The 21,385-nt window shown below is 41.4% G+C and overlaps 1 protein-coding gene across 1 annotated transcript in view; it reads left to right on the forward strand.

Moving 5' to 3' along the window:
* Window positions 1-20,927, forward strand: part of Nup155 (nucleoporin 155) — a 61,107-nt gene extending 40,180 nt beyond the window's left edge. Inside the window, exons 23-35 of the mRNA XM_045132763.1 lie at window positions 1,823-2,014; window positions 2,837-2,975; window positions 4,669-4,804; window positions 6,458-6,611; window positions 6,787-6,891; window positions 9,394-9,548; window positions 10,165-10,294; window positions 11,180-11,293; window positions 13,915-14,035; window positions 14,498-14,608; window positions 18,380-18,516; window positions 20,021-20,127; window positions 20,589-20,927. Coding sequence (XP_044988698.1) covers window positions 1,823-2,014; window positions 2,837-2,975; window positions 4,669-4,804; window positions 6,458-6,611; window positions 6,787-6,891; window positions 9,394-9,548; window positions 10,165-10,294; window positions 11,180-11,293; window positions 13,915-14,035; window positions 14,498-14,608; window positions 18,380-18,516; window positions 20,021-20,127; window positions 20,589-20,727 — 1,740 coding nt within the window. The 3' untranslated portion in view covers window positions 20,728-20,927. The remainder of the gene's footprint in view (window positions 1-1,822; window positions 2,015-2,836; window positions 2,976-4,668; window positions 4,805-6,457; window positions 6,612-6,786; window positions 6,892-9,393; window positions 9,549-10,164; window positions 10,295-11,179; window positions 11,294-13,914; window positions 14,036-14,497; window positions 14,609-18,379; window positions 18,517-20,020; window positions 20,128-20,588) is intronic.
* Window positions 20,928-21,385: the final 458 nt, after the last annotated feature.

The raw sequence follows: 21,385 nt of genomic DNA on the forward strand, positions 1-21,385 counted from the left end.
AGCAGTCAGAGTCTCTCCCAGAGAGGGGAGCTACACCTCAAAAGTGTATTGATGGAGTGCAGGAAGATACTCTTGGAAGAAAATATTGGGAAGAAAGAATAAAAAAGGAGTTAATGAGAAGTGAGCACACAGCAGTCTGGTCACTGTCAGGGCTGTCATTCTTGTGGACGTCTAGGTCTGGGGAGTGCTCGAGAGAACCAGGGAACCCAGGTAGACGGAGTTGGTCGTCTCAGGACATCGGAGCCTGAGCTGGCCAAGACTTTCTCCTAGAGCTGTTCATCAGATGACTCAGCAGTGTCTGACATGACCTGAATCTTTTTCTGTGTGGATTGTAAAACAGACAAGACATGCACACACACAACATTTAACTTTGAAAATGGTGAATATACATATTTAATGTAATAGCCTTCCAGAGTATACCGTTCTTAATTTGCCCTGGGGGTGTACTGAGGCCTCTTGAACTGTAAATGAACTTTAGATACATGTGCATCTGGCTTTATATGGGTCCTTGGGAATTGAACTCAGGCTAGCAAGCTTTGCAAGCAAATTTAGCCTTTAACCACTTTAACCATCTTTAACCACTAAGCCATCTCTCCAGCCCCTTAACAGCTTTTTTTTAAATTAGTTATGTACACAGTGTGTATGCAATCATGTTGGTACCATCATTAGTCTGTTCCCTGTCATGACCCTCCTCATTGGGGAATGTGGGTCGTGCACTGTGGGGGTAGCCATCAGTTATGGGGAAGAGGCAATGTCTCTGTGCTTAATGTCCCAACATGTGTCTCTAACAACCTTTCCACTCCCTCTTCCATAAGTTTCCCTGAGCCATGTTGGGTTCATTTTAGGTCTGCTTCAGTGATGAGGTCTTGGGAGCCTCTGTGTCTCTGTATCTCTGGTTTGGTAGGAGTTGAGTGTTCTCTGTGTCTATCTCCTTCACCCTTCTGCTGGTACCAGGTTCACCACAAAAGCAGCAACATTTTGTTAGTTTTTCAAGCCCAGGCTTTTCACTGTGTGGCCTCAAACTCTTGGTGATATCCTACCTCTGCGTCACGAGTGCTGGGATTAAAGGTGTGCCTCACCACACCTGGCCAACTATAGTTTTTTAATGCTTGCTTGCATACTTAATTTTTTTTTGGTGGGTGGGGGGCTTTCAAGGTAGGGACTCAGGCTGACCTGGAATTCACTTTGTAGTCTCAGAGTGGCCTCTAACTGACAGAGATCCTCCTACCACTGCCTCCCAAGTGCTGGGATTAAAGGCGTGCTCCACCATACCCAATTTGTTAATTTTATTCATTTAATTATGAAGGAGGACACAGAGAGATAGCACACCAGCACATCTTGCTACTAAAAATGCACTCCAGATACATGTGCCACACTAAAAAATATATGTTTTATTTATTTATTTGAGAGAGAGACAGAATGGGCACACCAGGGCCTCAAGCCACTGCACATGTACTCCAGATGTATGCACCCCCTTGTGCACCTGGCTTGTCTGGGTCATGGAGAATCGAACTGGGGATCCTTTGGCTTTGTAGGCAAACGCATTAACACTAAGCCCATATGTGCCACCTTTTGCAACTGGCTTTTACATGGATACTGGAGATTGATTGATTGATTGATTGATTCATTTATTTATTTATTTTTGAGGTAGGGTCTCACTCTGGCCCATGCTGACCTGGAATTCACCATGTAGTCTCAAGGTAGCCTCGAAATCTCAGCAATCCTCCTACCTCTGCCTCCCGAGTGCTGGGATTAAAGGCATGTGCCACCACTCCCAGCTCTAATTTCTCTATTTTGATAGAAAGAACTGTTGTGTTCTTAGGAATTTCAGGAGCAGCTGAAGATCACCACTTTTAAAGATCTCGTCGTCAGGGACACAGAGCTTACAGGAGCATTGATTGCTTCTCTTATCAACTGTTACATCAGAGATAATGCTGCTGTGGATGGCATTAGTTTACATTTGCAAGACATCTGCCCCCTTCTGTACAGTACTGATGATGCAGTTTGTTCTAAGGTATGATGCTTTGCTACCCATCTCAGTAGGGTTTATATACAGAAAGTTTCAGAGTGAGACAAAAAGTAGTAAGCACTAGAATTGAAATTGGAAGTGCTTGGTTTTCTGACCTTTCAAATATCTATTGTATCCTGGCCTTCAACTCCTCAAATAAGAGGATTGAAGTACATAGTTTAGTATATTCTGTGTGTGCTCAATGGGCACACCAAGGCCTCCTGCCAGACACACGCACTGTGTTCCGTATCTGCCTTTACGTGGGTACTGTGGAATAGACCCCAGGCCATTAGTCTTTGTAAGCAAGCCCTATTTACTGCTGAGCCATCTCTCCAACCTCTTAATTTTTTCTTACAAAGAATCTTTGATATTTTTGCCCTTGATTTAAAAAAAAATTCTAAATAAAAGTTTTAATTTAAGGAAGTACTTTTTTCCTTAGAAATTAAGGAGAAATTCTAATACTTTAAATAATCACTAGTGAATCAAAGTTAATGAGGTAATTTTTATTGATCCTTTCCTACAGGTGGAAATAAATAAATAAATCAGTGTCCCATGATGAACTGCCTGCTGACCAGTAATGTACTGACTAGGCAAAAGAGTTACCAGACAAGGCTATCTTGGTTAACCTATTTGTGAGAGGAAATAAGAATAGCTAGGATTTTTTTGATCAAAACCTTTTCTGCCTAAAATTAAGAAGTAAGTTTTAGAGTTTTTATTCGTAATGATAATTAACCATATATATATTTAGCCATAGACTAAAATATATGTGGACAGCATCATCTGCCAGCTTGATGTCATCTTTTCGTACGTTTGTTTTCTTTTCTGTAGGCAAATGAGCTGCTTCAGCGTTCCCGACAAGTTCAAAGTAAGACTGAAAAGGAAAGAATGTTACGAGAATCACTAAAGGAATATCAAAAAATCAGCAACCAAGTAGACCTTTCCAGTGTTTGTGCTCAGTATAGACAAGGTGAGAAACGACTAACTTCCTTGTGGCTTTACCTCAAATGACAGTGCAGGAGCACAAGCCAAGCGAGGATGAAGATCTCTTCCCAGAGGCAAATCTTCCTTCAGCCTTATTTTTTATTTTTTATTATTATTTATTTATTTAAGAGCAACAGAGAAAGAGGCAGACAGAAAGTGAGTGTAGGCATGCCAGGGCTCCCTTGCTCCTGCAAAGGAACACCAGATGCATGCACCCCTTTGTGCATCTGGCTTTATATCAGTACTGGGGACTCCAGGCAATCAGGTTTTGTTAACAAGCTCCTTTAACTGCTGTACCATCTCTCTGGCTATTCGTTTATGCCTTTTGAGATAGGGTTTCCATGTGTATCCAGGCGGACATTGAACTCTGTATGTATCTGATCATCCTGCTTCCACCTCCCAAGTGCTGGGTATGCTAGTGTGTTCCACCACACACGTTAGTGTGTCCAACTTCATGATATTAAAGTTTTAGTCCTTGTCTAGTTAAACTCCTGGTTACATTTATATTTACTTAAAATCTTCCACTAATTTTAAAAATGAAATTACCAGCTTTTTAAAAATTTCCTTAAATAAAATCTAACTGAATCAAATCAGAAATCCAGAAGCTAAGGTAGACTTAAAATGCACTCACCAAGCCTCAGGGAATTTTGCTAAAGAGGGGGCAGAAAGACACGCACACACACACACATACTGACTGCTGCTCTCACAACTCACAATTCACAACCCCATGGTGAATGCTAGCAATCCTACTGAGGAGGGCACTCAGTGGAATGGGGGCAGGAAGGAGGGGAATGATAATACCAAAATATATTGTGTCCATACAAAGTTTCTACTTTATAATAATAAAAAAAGGAGGGTGAAAGAATCTGGGGCTGGAGAGATTGCTCAGTGGTTAAAGGCACTTGCTTGAAAGCATAATGTACTGGGTTTGGGTTTTCAGGACCTACATAAAGCCAGATGCAAAAAGTGGCGCATGCATCTGAAGTTCACTTGCAGTGGCAGAAGGCCCTGGCGTGCCCATACCCACTCTCTCTGTGTCTCCCTCTCCCTCTCCTTGTCTCTCTCTTACACACATACAAAGAAAGAAAGAAATTTAAAAAATATGTGTGTGTGTGTGTGTGTGTGTGTATACCTACACATACATACATACATATGGACTGCAGTGAAAGCTTAGTGGTTAAGGCACTTGCCTGCAAAGCTTAGGACCCAGGTTCAATTCCACAGTACCCACATTAGCCAGATGCACAAGGTGGTGCATGCATCTGGAGTTCATTTGCAGTGGCCAGAGACCCTGGTCTGCCCATTCATTTTCTATCTTTCTGCCTCTCTCTCAAATAAATAAATTACATATTTTAAATCTGATAGAATGTAAAAGCTATAACTATTAGCACAGGTTATCAATTTGAATCACAACATAGCCCCCATTCCCAAAAAAAGAGGTGAAAACCTCTTTTCATTTATTTTAGATATGAAAGTTTTCCAAGGAATACATGCCTTCCTGGTGTATTAGAAACTTTGATTAGTTGACTGATCATAAATATTTTATGATTTTTGTCACAAAGGTTACAATCATGCAACAGAGATGTAGCATTGTTAATTATGTTATATGCCTGCTTAGGGTAAAGTATACCCAGCTCTCTAAGTAAGTGCTAAGTCTTTTACTCTTTCTGTCCCATCAGTGCGTTTTTATGAAGGTGTGGTGGAACTTTCTCTTACTGCTGCAGAGAAAAAAGATCCTCAGGGTCTTGGGCTTCATTTCTATAAACATGGAGAACCAGAAGAAGATGTAGTTGGTCTTCAGACTTTCCAAGAAAGGTAAGTTCTAGTACCATAGCTCATTGATTTTTAGATACAGACTTCTATGTACAATTTTGATTCATGTTATTAGGGAAATAACATTTCAAGTATGACAGTTAGAACACTTAATTTTGCTCTCAATTACAAATGACCTGTTGCTTTATCAAGACCTGTGTCAGGATTATAATTTCCAGCCTGAAGATAAAATTATATTCTGAGCCAGGCAGAGTGGCACACACCTTTTATCCCAGCACTTGGGAGGCAGAGGTAGGAGGATCGCTGTAAGTTGGAGGCTAGCTTGAGCCCACATAGTGAATTCCAGGTCAGCCTGAACTAGAGTGAAACCCTACCTCAAAAAAACAAAAACAAAAAAAAAGCTGTAGTCTAATAAATTCTGGGAGTGGTGGTTGTGCTGGTAGTTCTTTATTAGAGGTACTGGGATTAAAGCATGCACTAGCCTGCCAGCTGTTGGTGATGAACGGTCTTCAAGGGCACTAAGTGTTACTGAGCCTGCAACTATTGTTTCCCCCCTCCTCTTAATAAGGTTTCATTATGTAATTCAGCCTGGCCTTGAACTTATGTGGCTCAATATAATAACATAGCACTTTTTTTCCTTATACATATATATGTTTTTGTTTTTTGCTTTTCAAGATAGGGTCTTGCTCTTGCCTAGGCTGACCTGGAATTCACTATGTATATGTAGTCAGGCTGATCTTGAATCCTCCTACCTCTATCTCCCATGTGCTGGAATTGAAGGTGTTTACCCACCATCCCCAGCTTTTCTTCATTTATTTTTATTTGTTTATTTGAGAAAGAGGCAGACGAAACAGTGAATGTGCATGTGCCAAGGCCTGCTGCCACTGCAAACAAACTCCAGGTGCCTGTGTGGTTTTTGTTCATCTGCCTTTATGTGGATACTGAGTAATGTTTCCCAAGCCATTAGGGAATTCATTATGTAGTCTCTCAGAGTAACTTTGAGTTCAACAGTGATCCTCCTACTTTTGCCTTGCAAGTTCTGGGATTAAAGGCATAAACCACAACAATCAGCCTTGGGTTGTTTTTTTAATTTATTTGTGCGTGGGAAGTGGTAGCCTTTATGGATGCACCAGGGTCTCTTTCTGCTGCAAATGAATGTCTGTCCAGCTTTATGTAGGTGACTAGGGAACTTGGGCTGAAAGGCTTTGCACACAAGCACCTTTAACCACTGAACAATCTCCCCAACTCCTGTTTCATTTCAGTGGCGTTGGGTAGGGTCTCATTCTATAGTCCTAGGCTGGCCTCGAACTTACCGCAATCCTCTACCTCTGCCTTCCAAGTGTTGGGATTAAAGGTGTGTACCACCATGCCTCAGTAGCTTTGTTTGTTTGTTTGTTTGTTTGTTTGTTTGTTTGTTTGTTTGTTTTTGAGGTGGGGTCTTACTCTATCCCAGGCTGGAATTTACTTTGTAGTTTCAGACTGGCTTAGAGCTCACAGTGATCCTCCTACCTCTGCCTCCTGAGTGCTGGGATTAAAGGTGTGCACCACCACACCCAACTTGGCTTATTTTGAATAGAAAATATATAGACCTATTTTTCCAACGAATCTTCAAATTCTTGTGTATATATTTAAGTGAAATAGCCGACGTGATCTGCTTTCTAGTTAAATAATGTAATTGGCCCTTTTTGTTTTCAGATTAAACAGTTACAAGTGCATTACGGACACTCTTCAAGAACTAGTAAATCAAAGCAAGGCTGCTCCTCAATCTCCTAGTGTACCCAAGAAACCTGGTCCTCCAGTGTTGTCATCTGACCCCAACATGCTGAGTAATGAAGAAGCAGGACATCATGTAAGGCGCACTGCGTGCTTCCGTTCTGAACGTGTGCCACCTCAGAAGCTCTGTGTGCAAGAAAGTGCTCTAGGCAGTTACCGTTTAGCTGATTTCTTACCAGGGTTTTAGAGCTAACGTGTGGTGGCAAGAAAGCCTTTAATTACACTAAGTTTACTTTTTTGTTTTATTTTAGTTTGAACAAATGCTTAAATTGGCTCAGCGATCCAAGGATGAGCTCTTTAGTATCGCACTTTACAACTGGCTAATACAAGCTGACCTTGCAGATAAACTGCTACAGGTAAAAGAACTGTTTTTGTGGTATTTGTATTGTTAATTTGTATCTTGAAGTAGCATGTCTCAATAATCTTAGCAGAACATACTATAGGCAGTTTAGTTTCATGTCCTGTACCTACAGTTAGTTGATAGAATAAAGCTAATTATGTGGACCCTGGGGAGATAATTATGTCAGTAAAATACTTGCCTCATAAGCATGAGGAACTGAATTCAACCTCCAGAATCCACATGTAAGTGTCAGGCGTGGTGGTGCATGTTTGTAATTCCAGAACTGGCGAAGCAAAAATAGGAGGACCCCTTGGACTTGCTAGCCAGTCTAGTATGGTGAGCTGCCAGCCTGTGAGAAACTGCACATGTGCTGGAAAGATGGTTTAGCAGTTAAGGTGCTTGCCTTCAAAGCTTAAGGACCCAGGTTCGATTTCCAGTACCCATGTAAGCTAGATGCACAAGGTGGTGCATGCATCTGGAGTTTATTTGTAGTGGCTGGAGGCTTTGGAGTGTGTCTGCCTCTTTCTCTCAAGTAAATAAATAAAAATCATATACATAGTTGTTTGTTTTCATTTTTCAAGGTAGGGGCTCACTCTAGCCCAGGCTGACCTGGAATTCACTCCGTATTCTCATGGTGTCCTTGAACTCATTGCGATCCTGCTATCTATCTATCTATCTATCTATCTATCTATCTATCTATCTATCTATCTAAGTATGGCCAGGTGTGGTGGCGCACGCCTTTAATCCCAGCACTCGGGAGTCAGAGGTAGGAGATTTACCCAGAGTTCAAGGCCAGCCTGAGACTATATAATGAATTCCAGGTCAGCCTGAGCTAGAGTAAGAACCTCTACCTCAGAAAACCAAACAAACAAAAAAAAGGTACAGGCTGGAGAGATGGCTTAGTAGTTAAGGCGCTTGCCTGCAAAGCCAAAGAACCCAGGCTCAGTTCCCCAGGACCCATGTTAGCCAGATGCACAAGATGGTACATGCATCTGCAGTTTGTTTACAGCAACTGGAGGTCCTGGCGTGGCCTTTCTCTCTCTACCTCTCTCAAATAAAGTAAACTTTAAAAAATTTTAAAAATGAAAAAAAAAAGGTACACATATTCCTAAAGATGACTTCCAAGATTATCCTCTGGCCTCCAAAGACATGGTATATGTCCATCCATGTACCTGCATATACACAGAAATGAGTTCGCATAAAAATAAAGTGTGTGATACCTTTTTCTAAGGAGGAAAATTAACTACCACTTTAATATTATTGCTTAGAGTCTGATTGCTTGAAATATTTTTAATATTTTATTTATTTGAGTGAGCGAAAGAGCTAGAGAGAATAGGTCTGCTAGGGCCTCTAGCCATTGCAAATGAACTCCAGATGCATGCTCCACCCTATACATATGGCTTACATGGGTACTGGGGAATCAAACCTGAGTCCTTAGAGTTGGCAGTCAAGCGCCTTAACTGCTCAGCTATCTCTATAGCTCTGAAATAGTTTAGAAGTCTCTGGATTATGAATTAGAAGATGTAAACTTTATCTTAGCTCTGCCATTAAACATGACTTTTTACTATTATCAGTATTTGTAAAACAAATAACCTGGGATACCATAACGTCAAGGGTGCCTTTGAGCTCATAGTCTAGGAAACAGTAACTATTTTATCAAAGCTTACTATAAAATCTAAGAGCAGGCATGGTTGGGCACACCTTTGATCCCAGCACTCCAGCTATTGCCAGTGAACTCTAGATGCATGCGCCACTTGTGTATATGGCTTATGTGGGTATTGGCAAATCAAACCCGGGCTGTCATGCGTTGCAAAAAGCTTCTCTCTCTATCTCTCTTCCCCCCCCCCCCCCCCCCCGAGGTAGGGCCTCACTCTAGCCCAGGCTGACCTGGAATTTACTCTGCATTCTCAAGGTGCCCTTGAACTCATGGTGATCCTCCTACGTCTGCCTCCCAAGTGCTGGGATGAAAGGCATGTGTCACTATGCCCGACTTTCCTATTTTTTTAAGTAAACATTTTCTTTGTTTATTTGAGAGAGACAGAAATGCACTCGCACATAGAAAGAGACTGAGTGAGTGAGTATGACCTCCGGGGCCTCCTGGCCCTGCAGACAAGCCCCATGTGCATGTACCACTCTGTGCTTCTAGTCTTGTGAGGGTCCTGAGGGACCGAACCCAGCCTGTCAGGCTTTGCAAGCAAGCACGTTTATTGGCTGAGCCATCCATTCCACCCCCCTCCACCCAGCCCTTCCCTGCTTTTTTCTAATTTTTGCTCATTTTTTTTATAACAAGGCAAAAATGGTACTGTATTATCTACTTATTAAGCAGGACATGGTGGCACATGTCTTTAATCCCAGCATTTGGGAGGCGGAGATAGGAAGAGCAGCATGAGTTCAAGACCAGCCTGGGACTACAGAGTAGTTCCAAATAAGCCTGGGCTAGAGTGAGACTGTACCTCAAAAAAAATAATAATAATTAGGTGTTTACAGAATTTTTTCTGTGTAACTATACAATTTCTAGATTGCTTCTCCCTTTCTGGAGCCACATCTAGTCCGGATGGCAAAAGTGGACCAAAATAGAGTTCGGTATATGGATTTACTCTGGAGGTATTATGAGAAGAACAGAAGTTTTAGTAATGCTGCTCGTGTCCTGTCCAAATTGGCCGACATGCATAGGTATGGTACATTACTTTCATTATGAACAATAAAGACAGAGCTGTCTGATCCCAGGAAGTGCACCCACACGACATATTGAGATCCCATCAAAAAGCCACCGGGCTGTTAGGGTAGAGCCCTGTGCATTTAGCTCTGAATAGTTAAGTCTCCAATTCTGAGAGAGACTGATTCAGTTATGGCTAGCAGAAAGTGTGAGTGTATGCATAGGTAACTTTTTATTACATATGTGGACCCAAAGCTTTCTAGAGTTTGTTTGCAGTGGCTCGAGGCCCTGGCATGCCCATTCTCTCCACACCCTTTCTCTCTGCCTATAATTAAATAAATAAACAGAGATTCTTTCATTAGAAATCTACAATAATTAGCCAGACATGGTAGTACATGCCTATAATCCCAGCATGTGGGAGGCAGAGGCAGGAGCATCCATGCAAGTTTGAAGGCAACCAGAACTACAGAACAAGGCATGGTCTCAAATACATGTGTATATATAGAAAAGAGGGCCTTTTATCATTGTTTTATCAAGTGGGGCTTAGTTGACAGTAGCGCATCCTACTTGACGTATTTTTGTCTCTGTTCATTAAGAAATGGTGTAGCTAAAATTAAGGGTTTTCCCTCCTAGCACAGAAATCCCACTTCGACAACGAATCGAGTACATTGCTCGAGCCATTCTTAGTGCTAAAAGTTCCACTGCCATTTCATCAATAGCTGCAGATGGTGAATTCCTTCACGAGTTAGAAGAGAAGATGGAAGTAAGTAAGAAAGTCACTTAAACTGTGTCCACATAAACAGATAGCCACAGTCATGTCACTCTTTCATCTCACCCCAGTAAGTCACAATTCTCTACACATCATTATTACTAATTCTGGTCTCATCTCCCTGTCTGTGTTCAGATTTACAGTCTTAAAGACATTTTAAGGATACTGTCCTTGGGACATAGAGTAAATATAATTTGTAAGTTTTTGCTTTAAGTCTTCCTCCACTATTGACCATCATCAACTTGGGCACATGACATTCACCACTTATTTTGGAAGCTAATAATAAATGTATGGAGAAGGCTCAGTACCTTAATTAAGAGACTGAAAATCTTTTGATGGTTCTTAAGCACAAGTTATCTGTTATTCAATGAGTGAGTGCTCCTGGTTGTCATGGGGCTGTCCCCAGCATGCAGCCATTTAGGAACCCAAGTTCTAGCTTCTGATGCTACCATTCCCTAGGACTTTTGCTTTCTCTACTGAAGGAAGGAAAAGAAAACCCCATAAGAAGCACTGTCAAGTCCACAGCCCTGGCATGACATATTTAATTTCCATCCCCATTCCTTGAAGTCTACTTAATCATGGAGCCATGCCTCCCTGCATAGGCAGGTAAAGATCCTGTCTCGCCATTTTTCTTGCTATGGTCATTGCTGTTTCTAGTGATGGTGGTAGAAAGGTTCTCTGTTTAATACATTTCTTGTGACATCACAAGAAATGAAGGTTGAAATGAAGTCTCTTGTGATGATGCTAGTCTAATACAATATTAGCCTGTGTTTATGTATTATTTTAATTTTAGGAAACTTAAACTCACTAACAGGCATTCCATCAGGTACCTGTTGAATTATAAAGGAAGTAAAACATCCTGTTTTCTGCCCAATCTAGGTGGCTAGGATTCAACTTCAGATCCAGGAAACATTACAACGGCAGTATTCTCATCATTCTTCTGTACAGGATGCAATCTCTCAGTTGGATTCTGAGCTCATGGACATCACTAAGGTAAGTAAAAAGGAAACGAAATTTGGATGGTCATCGCTTTCTCAGAAGTCCTTGTTTTTAGTTTATTGTTTCATGAGAAACAAAATAAAAGGCCATCTACCAGCTTGTCACTGGACTGATGGGTTATGGCTGCCACATGACGCCTAGGAAAGGCTGAGGCCAGGCAAGTCATTAAAGAGAACCCGCAAGCTTCACATGGGGACTCTGTTAAAACCAGCTTGTTGCCAGGTGTGGTGGCACATGCCTTTAATCCTACCACTAGGGAGGCAGAGGTAGGAGGATCACCATGAGTTCAAGGCCACCCTGAGACTACATAGTGAATTCCAGGTCATCCTGGACTACAGTGAAACCCTACCTTGAAAACAAAAAACAGCTTGTTCATGGTCTTATTGCTTGCCTTAGAAACATTAATTTATCTTTGCTTACCTCTCCAACCAAGCCTCTTTCACTCAATATCCATCTTTGCCATTCCTTCTTCAGTTACTCTTTGTGAGGGTGTATGGGTGTGCGCACTTGTCCAAATGAGCGTGGGCACACACGCATGTGTACGTGTGGAGGCCGGGGGTTGATGTTGTATATCTTCCTTGATTGCTATACACTTTATTTACCGAAACACAGTCTCTCAGTAGACCTGACTACTGGTCTTGTTAGCGAGCTTGCCCCAGAGACCCTGTCTCAACCTCCTGAATGTGCTGGGATGACTTGTGGGCCACTGTGTCCCACAAGGTCAACTTGGGCTACATAGTAAAAACGTGTCTCAAAAATCAATAAATAAAGGCTGGAGAGATGATTCATTGGTTAAAGGCACTTGCTTGGAAAGCCTGACAGGCAGGGTTCAATTATCCATGTTGCAGAGGGTGTGTACACCCAGAGTTTGGTTATAGTGGGAGGAGACCAGGGTGTGCCCATTTCATTCTTCCTTCCCTTCTTGCAGATAAATAACAGGAAACATTTTAAAACATAAATGAAGTTGGTTTGGTGGGGGGGGTGCTTTTGGGTTTTGTTTTGTTTTTTTGAGGTAGGGTCTCGCTGTAGCTCAGGCGAGTGAATTCTAGGTTAGCCTGGGCTAGGGTTTGACCTCACCTCAAAGAACAAAAACAACAAATTTACATCAGACTAGGTGCATAAAGTATTTATGTTCAGTATTTTTTCCTAATCCCCTGCATACCTCTACATGTATATGCACATATTCTGAAATGCTTTGTTCATAAGAATTTTGCTAATCTCAGTGAAAACATGTTATGGTTATAGTTTATGCTAATCATAATGAAACATGGACAATTCCCTCAGAACCTCGTAATTAATATCATGGTAAGATTACAGCATAGGGCCGGAGAGATGGCTTAGTGGTTAAGCGCTTGCCTGTGAAGCCTAAGGACCCCGGTTCGAGGCTTGGTTCCCCAGGTCCCACGTTAGCCAGATGCACAAGGAGGCGCACGCATCTGGAGATCGTTTGCAGAGGCTGGAAGCCCTGGCGCGCCCATTCTCTCTCTCCCTCTATCTGTCTTTCTCTCTGTCGCTCTCAAATAAATAAATAAAAAATTTAAAAAAAAAAAGATTACAGCATAAAAATATATTAAGACACTAACAAGAACATAAAATCTACTAATTATCTGTATTGTATACATACATACACACACACACACGTGTGTGTGTGTGTGTGTGTGTGTGTGTGTGTATTTTTTTTTTTTTCCATTTTTGGTTTTTCGGGGTAGCATCTCACTTTAGCCCAAGCTGACCTAGAGTTCACCATGTAGTAGTAGTCTCAGGGTGGCCTTGAACTCACGGTAATCCTCCTACCTCTGCCTCCCGAGTGCTGGGATTAAAGTCGTGCACCATATTTTTTTTCTTTTTTCTAACATTTTTCAAAATTTATTTTTTTTAAAGAGAGAGAGAGAGAGAGAGAATGGTTGCGCCAGGGCCTCCAGCCACTGCAAACAAAGTCCAGATACATGCGCTCCCTTGTGCATCTGGCTTATGTGGGTCAGGAGATTCAGACTGGGATCCTTTGGCTTTGCAGGCAAAGCCATCTCTCCATCCCCATAATTTTTTTAATTTCTTATTTTTGTTGTTGTGTTTTGTTTTGTTTTGTTTTGTTTTTTCAAGGTAGGGTCTCACTCTAGCCCAGGCTGACTTGGAATTCACTATGGAGTCTCAGGGTGGCCTCGAACTCATGGCAATCCTCCTACCTCTGACTCCTGAGCGCTGGGATAAAAGGCATGCGCCACCACGCCAAGCCTATTTATTTCTTAATTTTTTTATGTATGTATGCAGGCCCACATGTGCCAAGTGATGAGATAAAGGACAACTTTCAGATTGATTCTCACCTTTTCAGCACATTTGATATAGGGTTTTTCTCTGGATTCTCATTCTACTCTACTCTTGTTCTTTGCTGTTTTCTCCACTTAATTCCAAGAAATTCTCCACCTCTCAGCCCACCATCAGTGTACTAGGATTGCATAAGTCTGCAAGGACCTAAAGCTTTTTACATGGGTCTTGGGATCAAGCATGGGTACTCCTATTTGAGCAAGGTTGTTTTTAATGTTGAACTCTTGCTTCCCTGATAATCTCTGAACACTAACCTCCAGTTGAATATTTGGTTTTGTGATTTCTTCCTGCAGCTTTATGGAGAATTTGCTGACCCATTTAAACTTGCAGAGTGTAAACTTGCAATAATTCATTGTGCTGGTTATTCAGACCCCATTTTGGTACAAACACTTTGGCAAGATATCATAGAGAAAGGTAAGTGTTCAACATAGATAGATTAGCATATATTATTTATGGGTGTGGAAGAACATTGCAAGCTGCTAATAGCTATTATATCTATGGCTTATGAAATTGTGTATACCTATGAAGAAAGTGAGTGGGAAGCTTATGCATATAGTAGAGAAGTGGTCATAACAGAAAGTAACCTCAGTGATTATATGGGGACATGCTCAGTGTAAGGATATGTCATGTTTCTAATTGATGCTAATTGTAATGAAACTTGGACAATTCCCCCAGAACCTCATAACCAATACCATGGTAAAAATTAGAGCATAATAATATATGTCAGACACTAATAGGAATACAAAATCTGCTAATTATCTCATTAATGCAAATATCAGTTCTGGATTATTTGGAGCCTTGAAATAGTTAAATAGCCAATGGAAAAAATTGCACATTAAATATAATTTGGGTTTCAACTGATAATGTCTCTTTCAGAATTGAGTGATAGTGTAACATTGAGCTCACCAGATAGAATGCATGCTCTCAGTCTCAAGGTCGTCCTCCTTGGCAAAATTTATGCTGGCACACCTCGCTTCTTTCCTTTAGGTAAGTATAGTCGAACCCTAGATGTTTTAGTATCTGTTTGATAGTTTTTTCCACTTCGAAAAACCCCACTGATCTTTAGACTGGAATAAAGAGTTTCTTCATTTCTGTTTAGCTATTTATTTCAACAGGTTTTGTGTGTGTGTGTGTGTGTGTGTGTTTTAACATATATCAATTATGCACAGAGACTAAGCTTCATATTTTCTTACATGTACATAATGTATTTTTATCATATTTCATATTCACTGTTCATTATCTTCTCTTGTCTCACTCTCACCCCCACTGATTTCCGCCTTCCCTAGGTGCCTGAGTGTGTGTGTGTGTGTGTTCCACTGGGTTTCATTCGGGTTCCTTAAAGATCATGAGTGAGAGAACTGGAGAGATGGCTTAGCAGTTAAGTCACTTGTCTACAAAGCCAAAGGACCCAGGTTTGATTTCCCCAGAACCCACATAAGGCAGATACACAACATGGCACAAGCATCTGGAGTTCATTTGCAATGGCTAGAGGCCCTGACCTGCTCATTTGCTTGCTCACTCATGCTCTCTCTCTCTTCCAAATAAATAGGCCTGGAGAAATGGCTTAGTGGTTAAGGCGTTTGCTTGCAAAGCCAAAGGACTCAAGATTCTACTCTCCAGGACCCACATAAGCCAGATGCACAAGGAGTGCATATGTCTGGAGTTCATTTGCAGTGGCTAGAGGCCCTGGCGTGCCCATTCTCTCCCCATTCTCTCTGCATCTTTCTCTCTCAAATAAATAAAATAAAATATATTTTTAAAATAATAAATAAAAATTTTTGAAGTATCTAAGGGGGGTGGAGAGATGGCTTAGTAGTTAAGGCACTTGCCTGCAAAGCCAAAGGACCCAGTTTGATTCCCCAGTAGCCACATAAGCCAGATGCTAAGATGGCACATGTGTTTGGAGTTCATTTGTAGTAGCTAAAGGCCCTGGCACGCCCATTCCCCCCACCAAATACATAAATAAAATATCCTGTTAAAAAAAAGAAATGCCCGTTTCTTCCATATTTCCTCCCCTATTCTCTTTTTTTTAATTTTTACTTATTTGAGAGCGACAAGACAAAGAGAAAAAGGCAGATAGTGAGATAGAGAGAATGGGTGTGCCAGGGCCTCCAGCCACTGCAAACAAACTCCTGTGCCCTCTTGTGCATCTGGCTAACATGGGTCTTGGGGAATCGAGCCCCGAACCAGGGCCCTTAGGCTTTACAAGCAAACACTTAACCGCTAAGCCATATCTCCAGCCCTCAGCTCCCAATTTCTTTTCTCCTTTTTTAAATCTATTTGAGAGAGTCAGAGAAAGAGAAGAAAGAATGGGCATGCCAGGGCCTCCAGCCACTGCAACTCCAGACACATGCCCCCCATCTTATACATCTGACTTACATAGGTCCTGGGGTCATTTGGCCTTGCAGGCAAATGCTTTTAGCTGCTAAGCCATTCCCTCCAGCCCCCAATTTTTTTTTAATGTGTGTGGGAGGGATTGTTTATCGTTTCATCTTGGGGTTTTTGTTGTTTTTTTGTTTTTTCAAGGTAGGGTCTCTAGCCCAGGCTAACCTGGAATTCACTATGTAGTCTTAGGCTTAACTTAAACTCGTAGCAGACCTCCTACTTGGCTTTCCAAGTGCCTAAATTAAAGTCATGTTCCACCATGCCTAGCTATAATGTGTTTTAAAATTTATTTTCAAGCCAGGCATTGTGGCACACACCTTCAATCCCAGCACTTGGGAAGCAGAGGTAGGAGGATCGCTATGAGTTCAAGGCCACCCTGAGACTACATTGAATTCCAGGTCAGCCTGGGCTAGAGTGAGACCCTTCTTGGGGGAAGAAAAAAAGAAGACTAGTGAAGGGCTGGAGAGATAGCACTTGCTTGCAAAGCCTCATAGCCCAGGTTTGACTCCCCAGTACCCACATAAAGCCAGATGCTTAAAGTGGTGCATGTGTCTGAAGTTCGATTGTAGAAGCAAGAGACTGTGGTGTGCCCATGCTCATTTTCTCCCTCTCATCTCCTCTCATCACATAAATAATAAAAATATTTACAAAAAATTATTTTCAGATTTTCCCCCTAGAGTCTACTCATATGAATAAAATCTATCATTTGGAGCTGGGCTTGATGGTACACACTATTTGTCCCAGAACTTGGGATGCTGAAGTAGGAGGATCACTGTGAGTTTGAGGCCAGCCTGGAGCAAAGGTCTGAGTTCCAGGTCAGCCTAGGCTAGAATGAGACTTTGCTCAGGTGGGGTGGGGAAATCTACCGTTTGATATTTTGGTTTGAATGTAAAATGTCTGCCATAGGTATATATCTATTTGATTCTCAGCTGGGGCACAGCTTGGAAAGGCTGTGGAGCCTTGTCAGCACAGTAGTCACTGGAGGCAGTCCTTGAGGGTTCCTAGGGCAGCGGTGTGAGGAAGTGGCCTGTCGTGCCACCAGGTCTTTTTTCATAGGCAGGAGACGATACAAGTCGAGAGTTAAAATTGGAGGTAGCAGGGTCCAGTGCAGCAGAGGCAGCGGGAAGAATGTAAGAGCCAAAGGAATGTGAGGACTGCCTACAGTGCAACCCTCCAGACACTAAATGGCCTAGATATCCATGACCTCACTGTGTCTAGTATTTCCTGCACAAAACCCTCATAATAGAAGGAAAAGATAAAGACATCAAAACAAAACCAACTAATTGAGGGGAGAGGAAATATGATGGAGGGTGAATTTGTGAGGGTAAAAGTTGGTGTGAGGAGGGAATTACCATATTTTATTGTCTATAATTATGGAAGCTATCACTAAAAACATTCTAAAAAAAAAATCTGAGCCAGGGAGATGGCTCATTGGTTAAAGACAGTTGTTTGAGGGCTGGGGATATGGCTTAGCGGTAAAGGCATTTGCCTGCAAAGCCAAAGGATCTCGTTTCAATTACCCAGGACCCACATAGGCCAGATGCACAAGGTGGCACATGCATCGGGAGCTTGTTTGCAGTGGCTGGAAACCTTAGCATGCTCGCTCGTGCGCTCTCTCTCTCTCTATCTCTCTCTATCTCTCTCTCTCTCTCTCTGTCTCTCCCCCCCTCCCTCCCTCCCTTTTCCTCTCTGTCTTTCCCTCTCTCAAATAAATAAATAAAATTTTTTTTTTTTTTTTTAAAGATGGTTGTTTGGGGCTGGAGAGATGGCTTAGCAGTTAAGGCTCCTGCCTGCAAATTCAAACCGCCCAGTTTCAACTCTCCAAAACTCATGTAAACTAGATACACAAGGTGTCACCTATGTGTGGAGTTTGTTTACAGTGACTGAAAGACTTGACACGCCCATTCTCTCTCTCTTTCTCTCTCTGTCTCTCTCAAATAAATAAAATATTTTTTTAAAAAAGAAAAAGATGGTTGTTTGCAAAGTCTGTGGTCTGGGTACAGTTCCCAGTACCTTCATAAAACCAGACACAAAGTAGCACATATGTCTGGAGTTCGGTTTTGTTGGCAAGAGGGCCTGGTGAGCTCATTTCTGACCCACCTCTGGCCTTCTCTCTTTCAAATAAATTTTTTGAAGATAAAAAAATCCAAACTTCTGGGCTGGAGGGATGACTTAGCAGTTAAGGTATTTGCCTGCAAAGCCAAAGGACCCATGTTAGCCAGATGCACAAGGTGGCGCATGCGTCTGGAGTTCGTTTACGGTGGCTGGAGGCCCTAGAGCGCCCATTCTTTCCTTCTCTCTTTATGTCAAATAAATTAATTAAAAAATAATTTTAAAAAAATCCAATCTTCTGGTCTTTATTTTCTTCCCCAGACTTTATTGTGCAGTTCTTAGAGCAGCAAGTTTGTACTTTGAACTGGGATGTGGGCTTTGTAATCCAGACCATGCATGAAATTGGAGTGCCGTTACCTAGACTACTAGAAGTTTATGACCAGCTCTTCAAATCACGGGTAAGGAAAAGATTAAGAAAATGAAATCACTTTCTTTAAAGTAATTCTTTTGGATTTTTGAGGTAGGGTCTCGCTCTAGCCCAGCCTAACCTGGAATTCACTGTGAAGTGTCTGGCTGGCCTTGAAACCATGGCACTTCTGCCTCTGCTCCCGAGTCTGGGATTAAAAGCGTGCGCCACCACTCCCGGCTCCCTGGATTTTTTTTGTTGAGACAAGGTCAGTTGCTTGTTCGGCTAGTGGAACGTTGCTGGCTTGCCTGAGCATCCTGCTGCCGCCGCCTGAGTGCTGCAGCGAAAGGGAGCTGCCACGCAACTGGACATTTGCTCTTGCTCGGGGATGACTCTTCACAGCCCCAAAATAGCTGCTGCGCTTTTTTTTTTTTTTTTTTTTTTTCTTTTTTTTTTTTCTTTTTTCAGAGTCTTACTCTAGCCCAGGCAGGCCTGGAGCATTAAAGATGTGAGCCCACACCTGCCTTCAAGACTTGCTTGCACTGGCAAACAAGTAACCAGGGAAACTAGAATTAGCATAAAGGTTGTTTGACCACTACTTTCTTTTTTTTTTTTTCTTTCTTTTTTTTCTGTTTTTGATGTACTGTCTCACTGGCCCATGGTGACCTGGAATTCACTACATAGTCTCAGGGTGGCCTTGAAATCATTGCTATCCTTCTACCTTTGCCTCCCAAATGCTGGGATTAAAGGCGTGCACCACTGTGCCCGGCTTGCCCACTAATTTCTTTTCATTATGCCAGATTCAGACTGCTTAAGTTCAAAGGAAGATGGATCCCAGCACATAGAAAAATATTCATCTCATAATCATAGAACACTTACATGCTTTACACAGTAAATTAATGCATCAAATATTCTTCCTAGAAAATGTTACAGTATGGTTTTCATTCTTGTTCAAAATATTAAATCTAACCCAGCTTTAATTTTTTTTTTACTTCATTTACTTTTTTTTTAATTTTTACTAGGTGTTAATTTTTTGGCACATGCATAAATGTGTATGTAGCATGTGTGGTGTGTTTGTTGTATGTGTAGTTTATGCATGTGTGTATGCACATTCATATGCCCTTTAAGCACACATGTGAAGGCCAGAAAAGAACATCAGATGTCTTGACTCATTTGCATAATTTCTCACTCAATACAGAGCTGGCATTTTCACTCCTATCTCTGCCTCCCTGTAGGACTGGGGTTACAGACTTGAATGGCCACACTCAACTGTTTGCATGCATTCTACAGCATGGAAGTCAGAAGGTTTCTGTCCCTCTGAGGCCCTTATGCTTGTGCAGCAAGTGCTCTTAACTGCTGAGCAATCTCCTCAGCCCCTAATGCTTTGTAATAACTTGACTGGTTAATTCTTTAATTAATATAAATGATTAGGAATATATATATGTAAATATGAGCTGTATAGCAAATTGTGTGTATGTGTATACATATATGTATCTAGTTACACACACACACATATATAAATATGTTTTTTTTTTCCTCTCTTCCTCTTGTCATAGGATCCATTCTGGAACAGAGTAAAAAAGCCACTACACCTTTTAGAATGTATCCATGTACTATTGACAAGATACGTTGAAAATCCCAGCCAAGTTGTAAATTGTGAGAGGTAATATAAATTAAATATCATATTATGATAAAAGCTTGAAAGTGCTTCTGATAATAGCCGGGTAAAACATTTGGAGAGAATGTGGAATAATACAGGGATTATAAAGAAACATTAGGGAAAATTTGTGTAACGAGTTTGGTCATGGTCCATAATCCTTGCTGCAAGTGACAGTTATATATGACCAACTCTAAGCTAAACTTCAGTTTTGAATTCATGATCTAGTCATTTCAGTTCAGCTAGGTCTTTCAGTGATTTCAATTGATAATATTTTGAAAAAGCTAAATGAACCCCTTAGTACTTAATCATAACTATTTTCAAATATTTGCCATTTACTCAGTTGTCTCACCCTTGCTATTCTTTGCTACTATAAGTAAGATTAGGAGAGCTTGGGTTGAAGCAGCCCTATAAGAGGAAATGTCTCTACATGGCCACAGTTGACCAGATGTCTTTTCCCTCTGCAGGAGAAGATTTACAAATCTCTGCCTGGATGCCGTGTGTGGTTATCTGGTTGAGCTCCAGTCTATGAGCTCTTCAATAGCAGTTCAATCCATCACTGGGAATTTTAAATCTCTCCAAGCAAAGTTAGAACGGCTTCATTAATCATTGTAGGATATTTTTATCCTTGTATGTTGGTCTGTAAAATAAAAGCTCAGCTGGGTTCAGATAATGGATGTTCTAATTCTAAGAATTTTTGTAGAAAAAAATCTTTTAAAATAAGTAACTAATATTTACAAACAGTACATTCTCTGATGTAATCTGTGCTGATGTATTGCTAATGTAATGAATTTTTATGACTACTATTCTGGCTTTTATTAAGTGTCTTTTGCGCTAGGGATATAGTTCAGTGGTAGCATACTTGCTAGCATGTACAATGACCTGGACACACTATGCACACAAATTGATTGAAGGAACAATTAAACCAGGTGTGGTGGTGCCTACCTATTTATAAACCCAGCACTTGGGAGTCCGAGGTAGGCGAATTGGCATGAGTTTAGGCCAGCCTGGACTACAGAGTGAGTTCCAGGTCAGTCTGGTCTAAAGTGAGAGGCCACTTGAAAAAATAATTATATATGGTTTTAACACACAAAGATAATATTCTTGGACTAGGGAGATTGCTTGGTGGTCAAAGGCACTTGCTTGCAACACCTGCTCTGTCAGGTTTGAATTCCTAGTACCCATGAAAGCCAAATGCATAAAATGACACATGCATCTGTAATTCATTTGTAATGGCAAGAGGTCCTAGTGTGCCCCTTTTCTC

The sequence above is a fragment of the Jaculus jaculus genome, chromosome 13 (assembly GCF_020740685.1).
Source record: "Jaculus jaculus isolate mJacJac1 chromosome 13, mJacJac1.mat.Y.cur, whole genome shotgun sequence".
NCBI lineage: Eukaryota > Metazoa > Chordata > Mammalia > Rodentia > Dipodidae > Jaculus > Jaculus jaculus.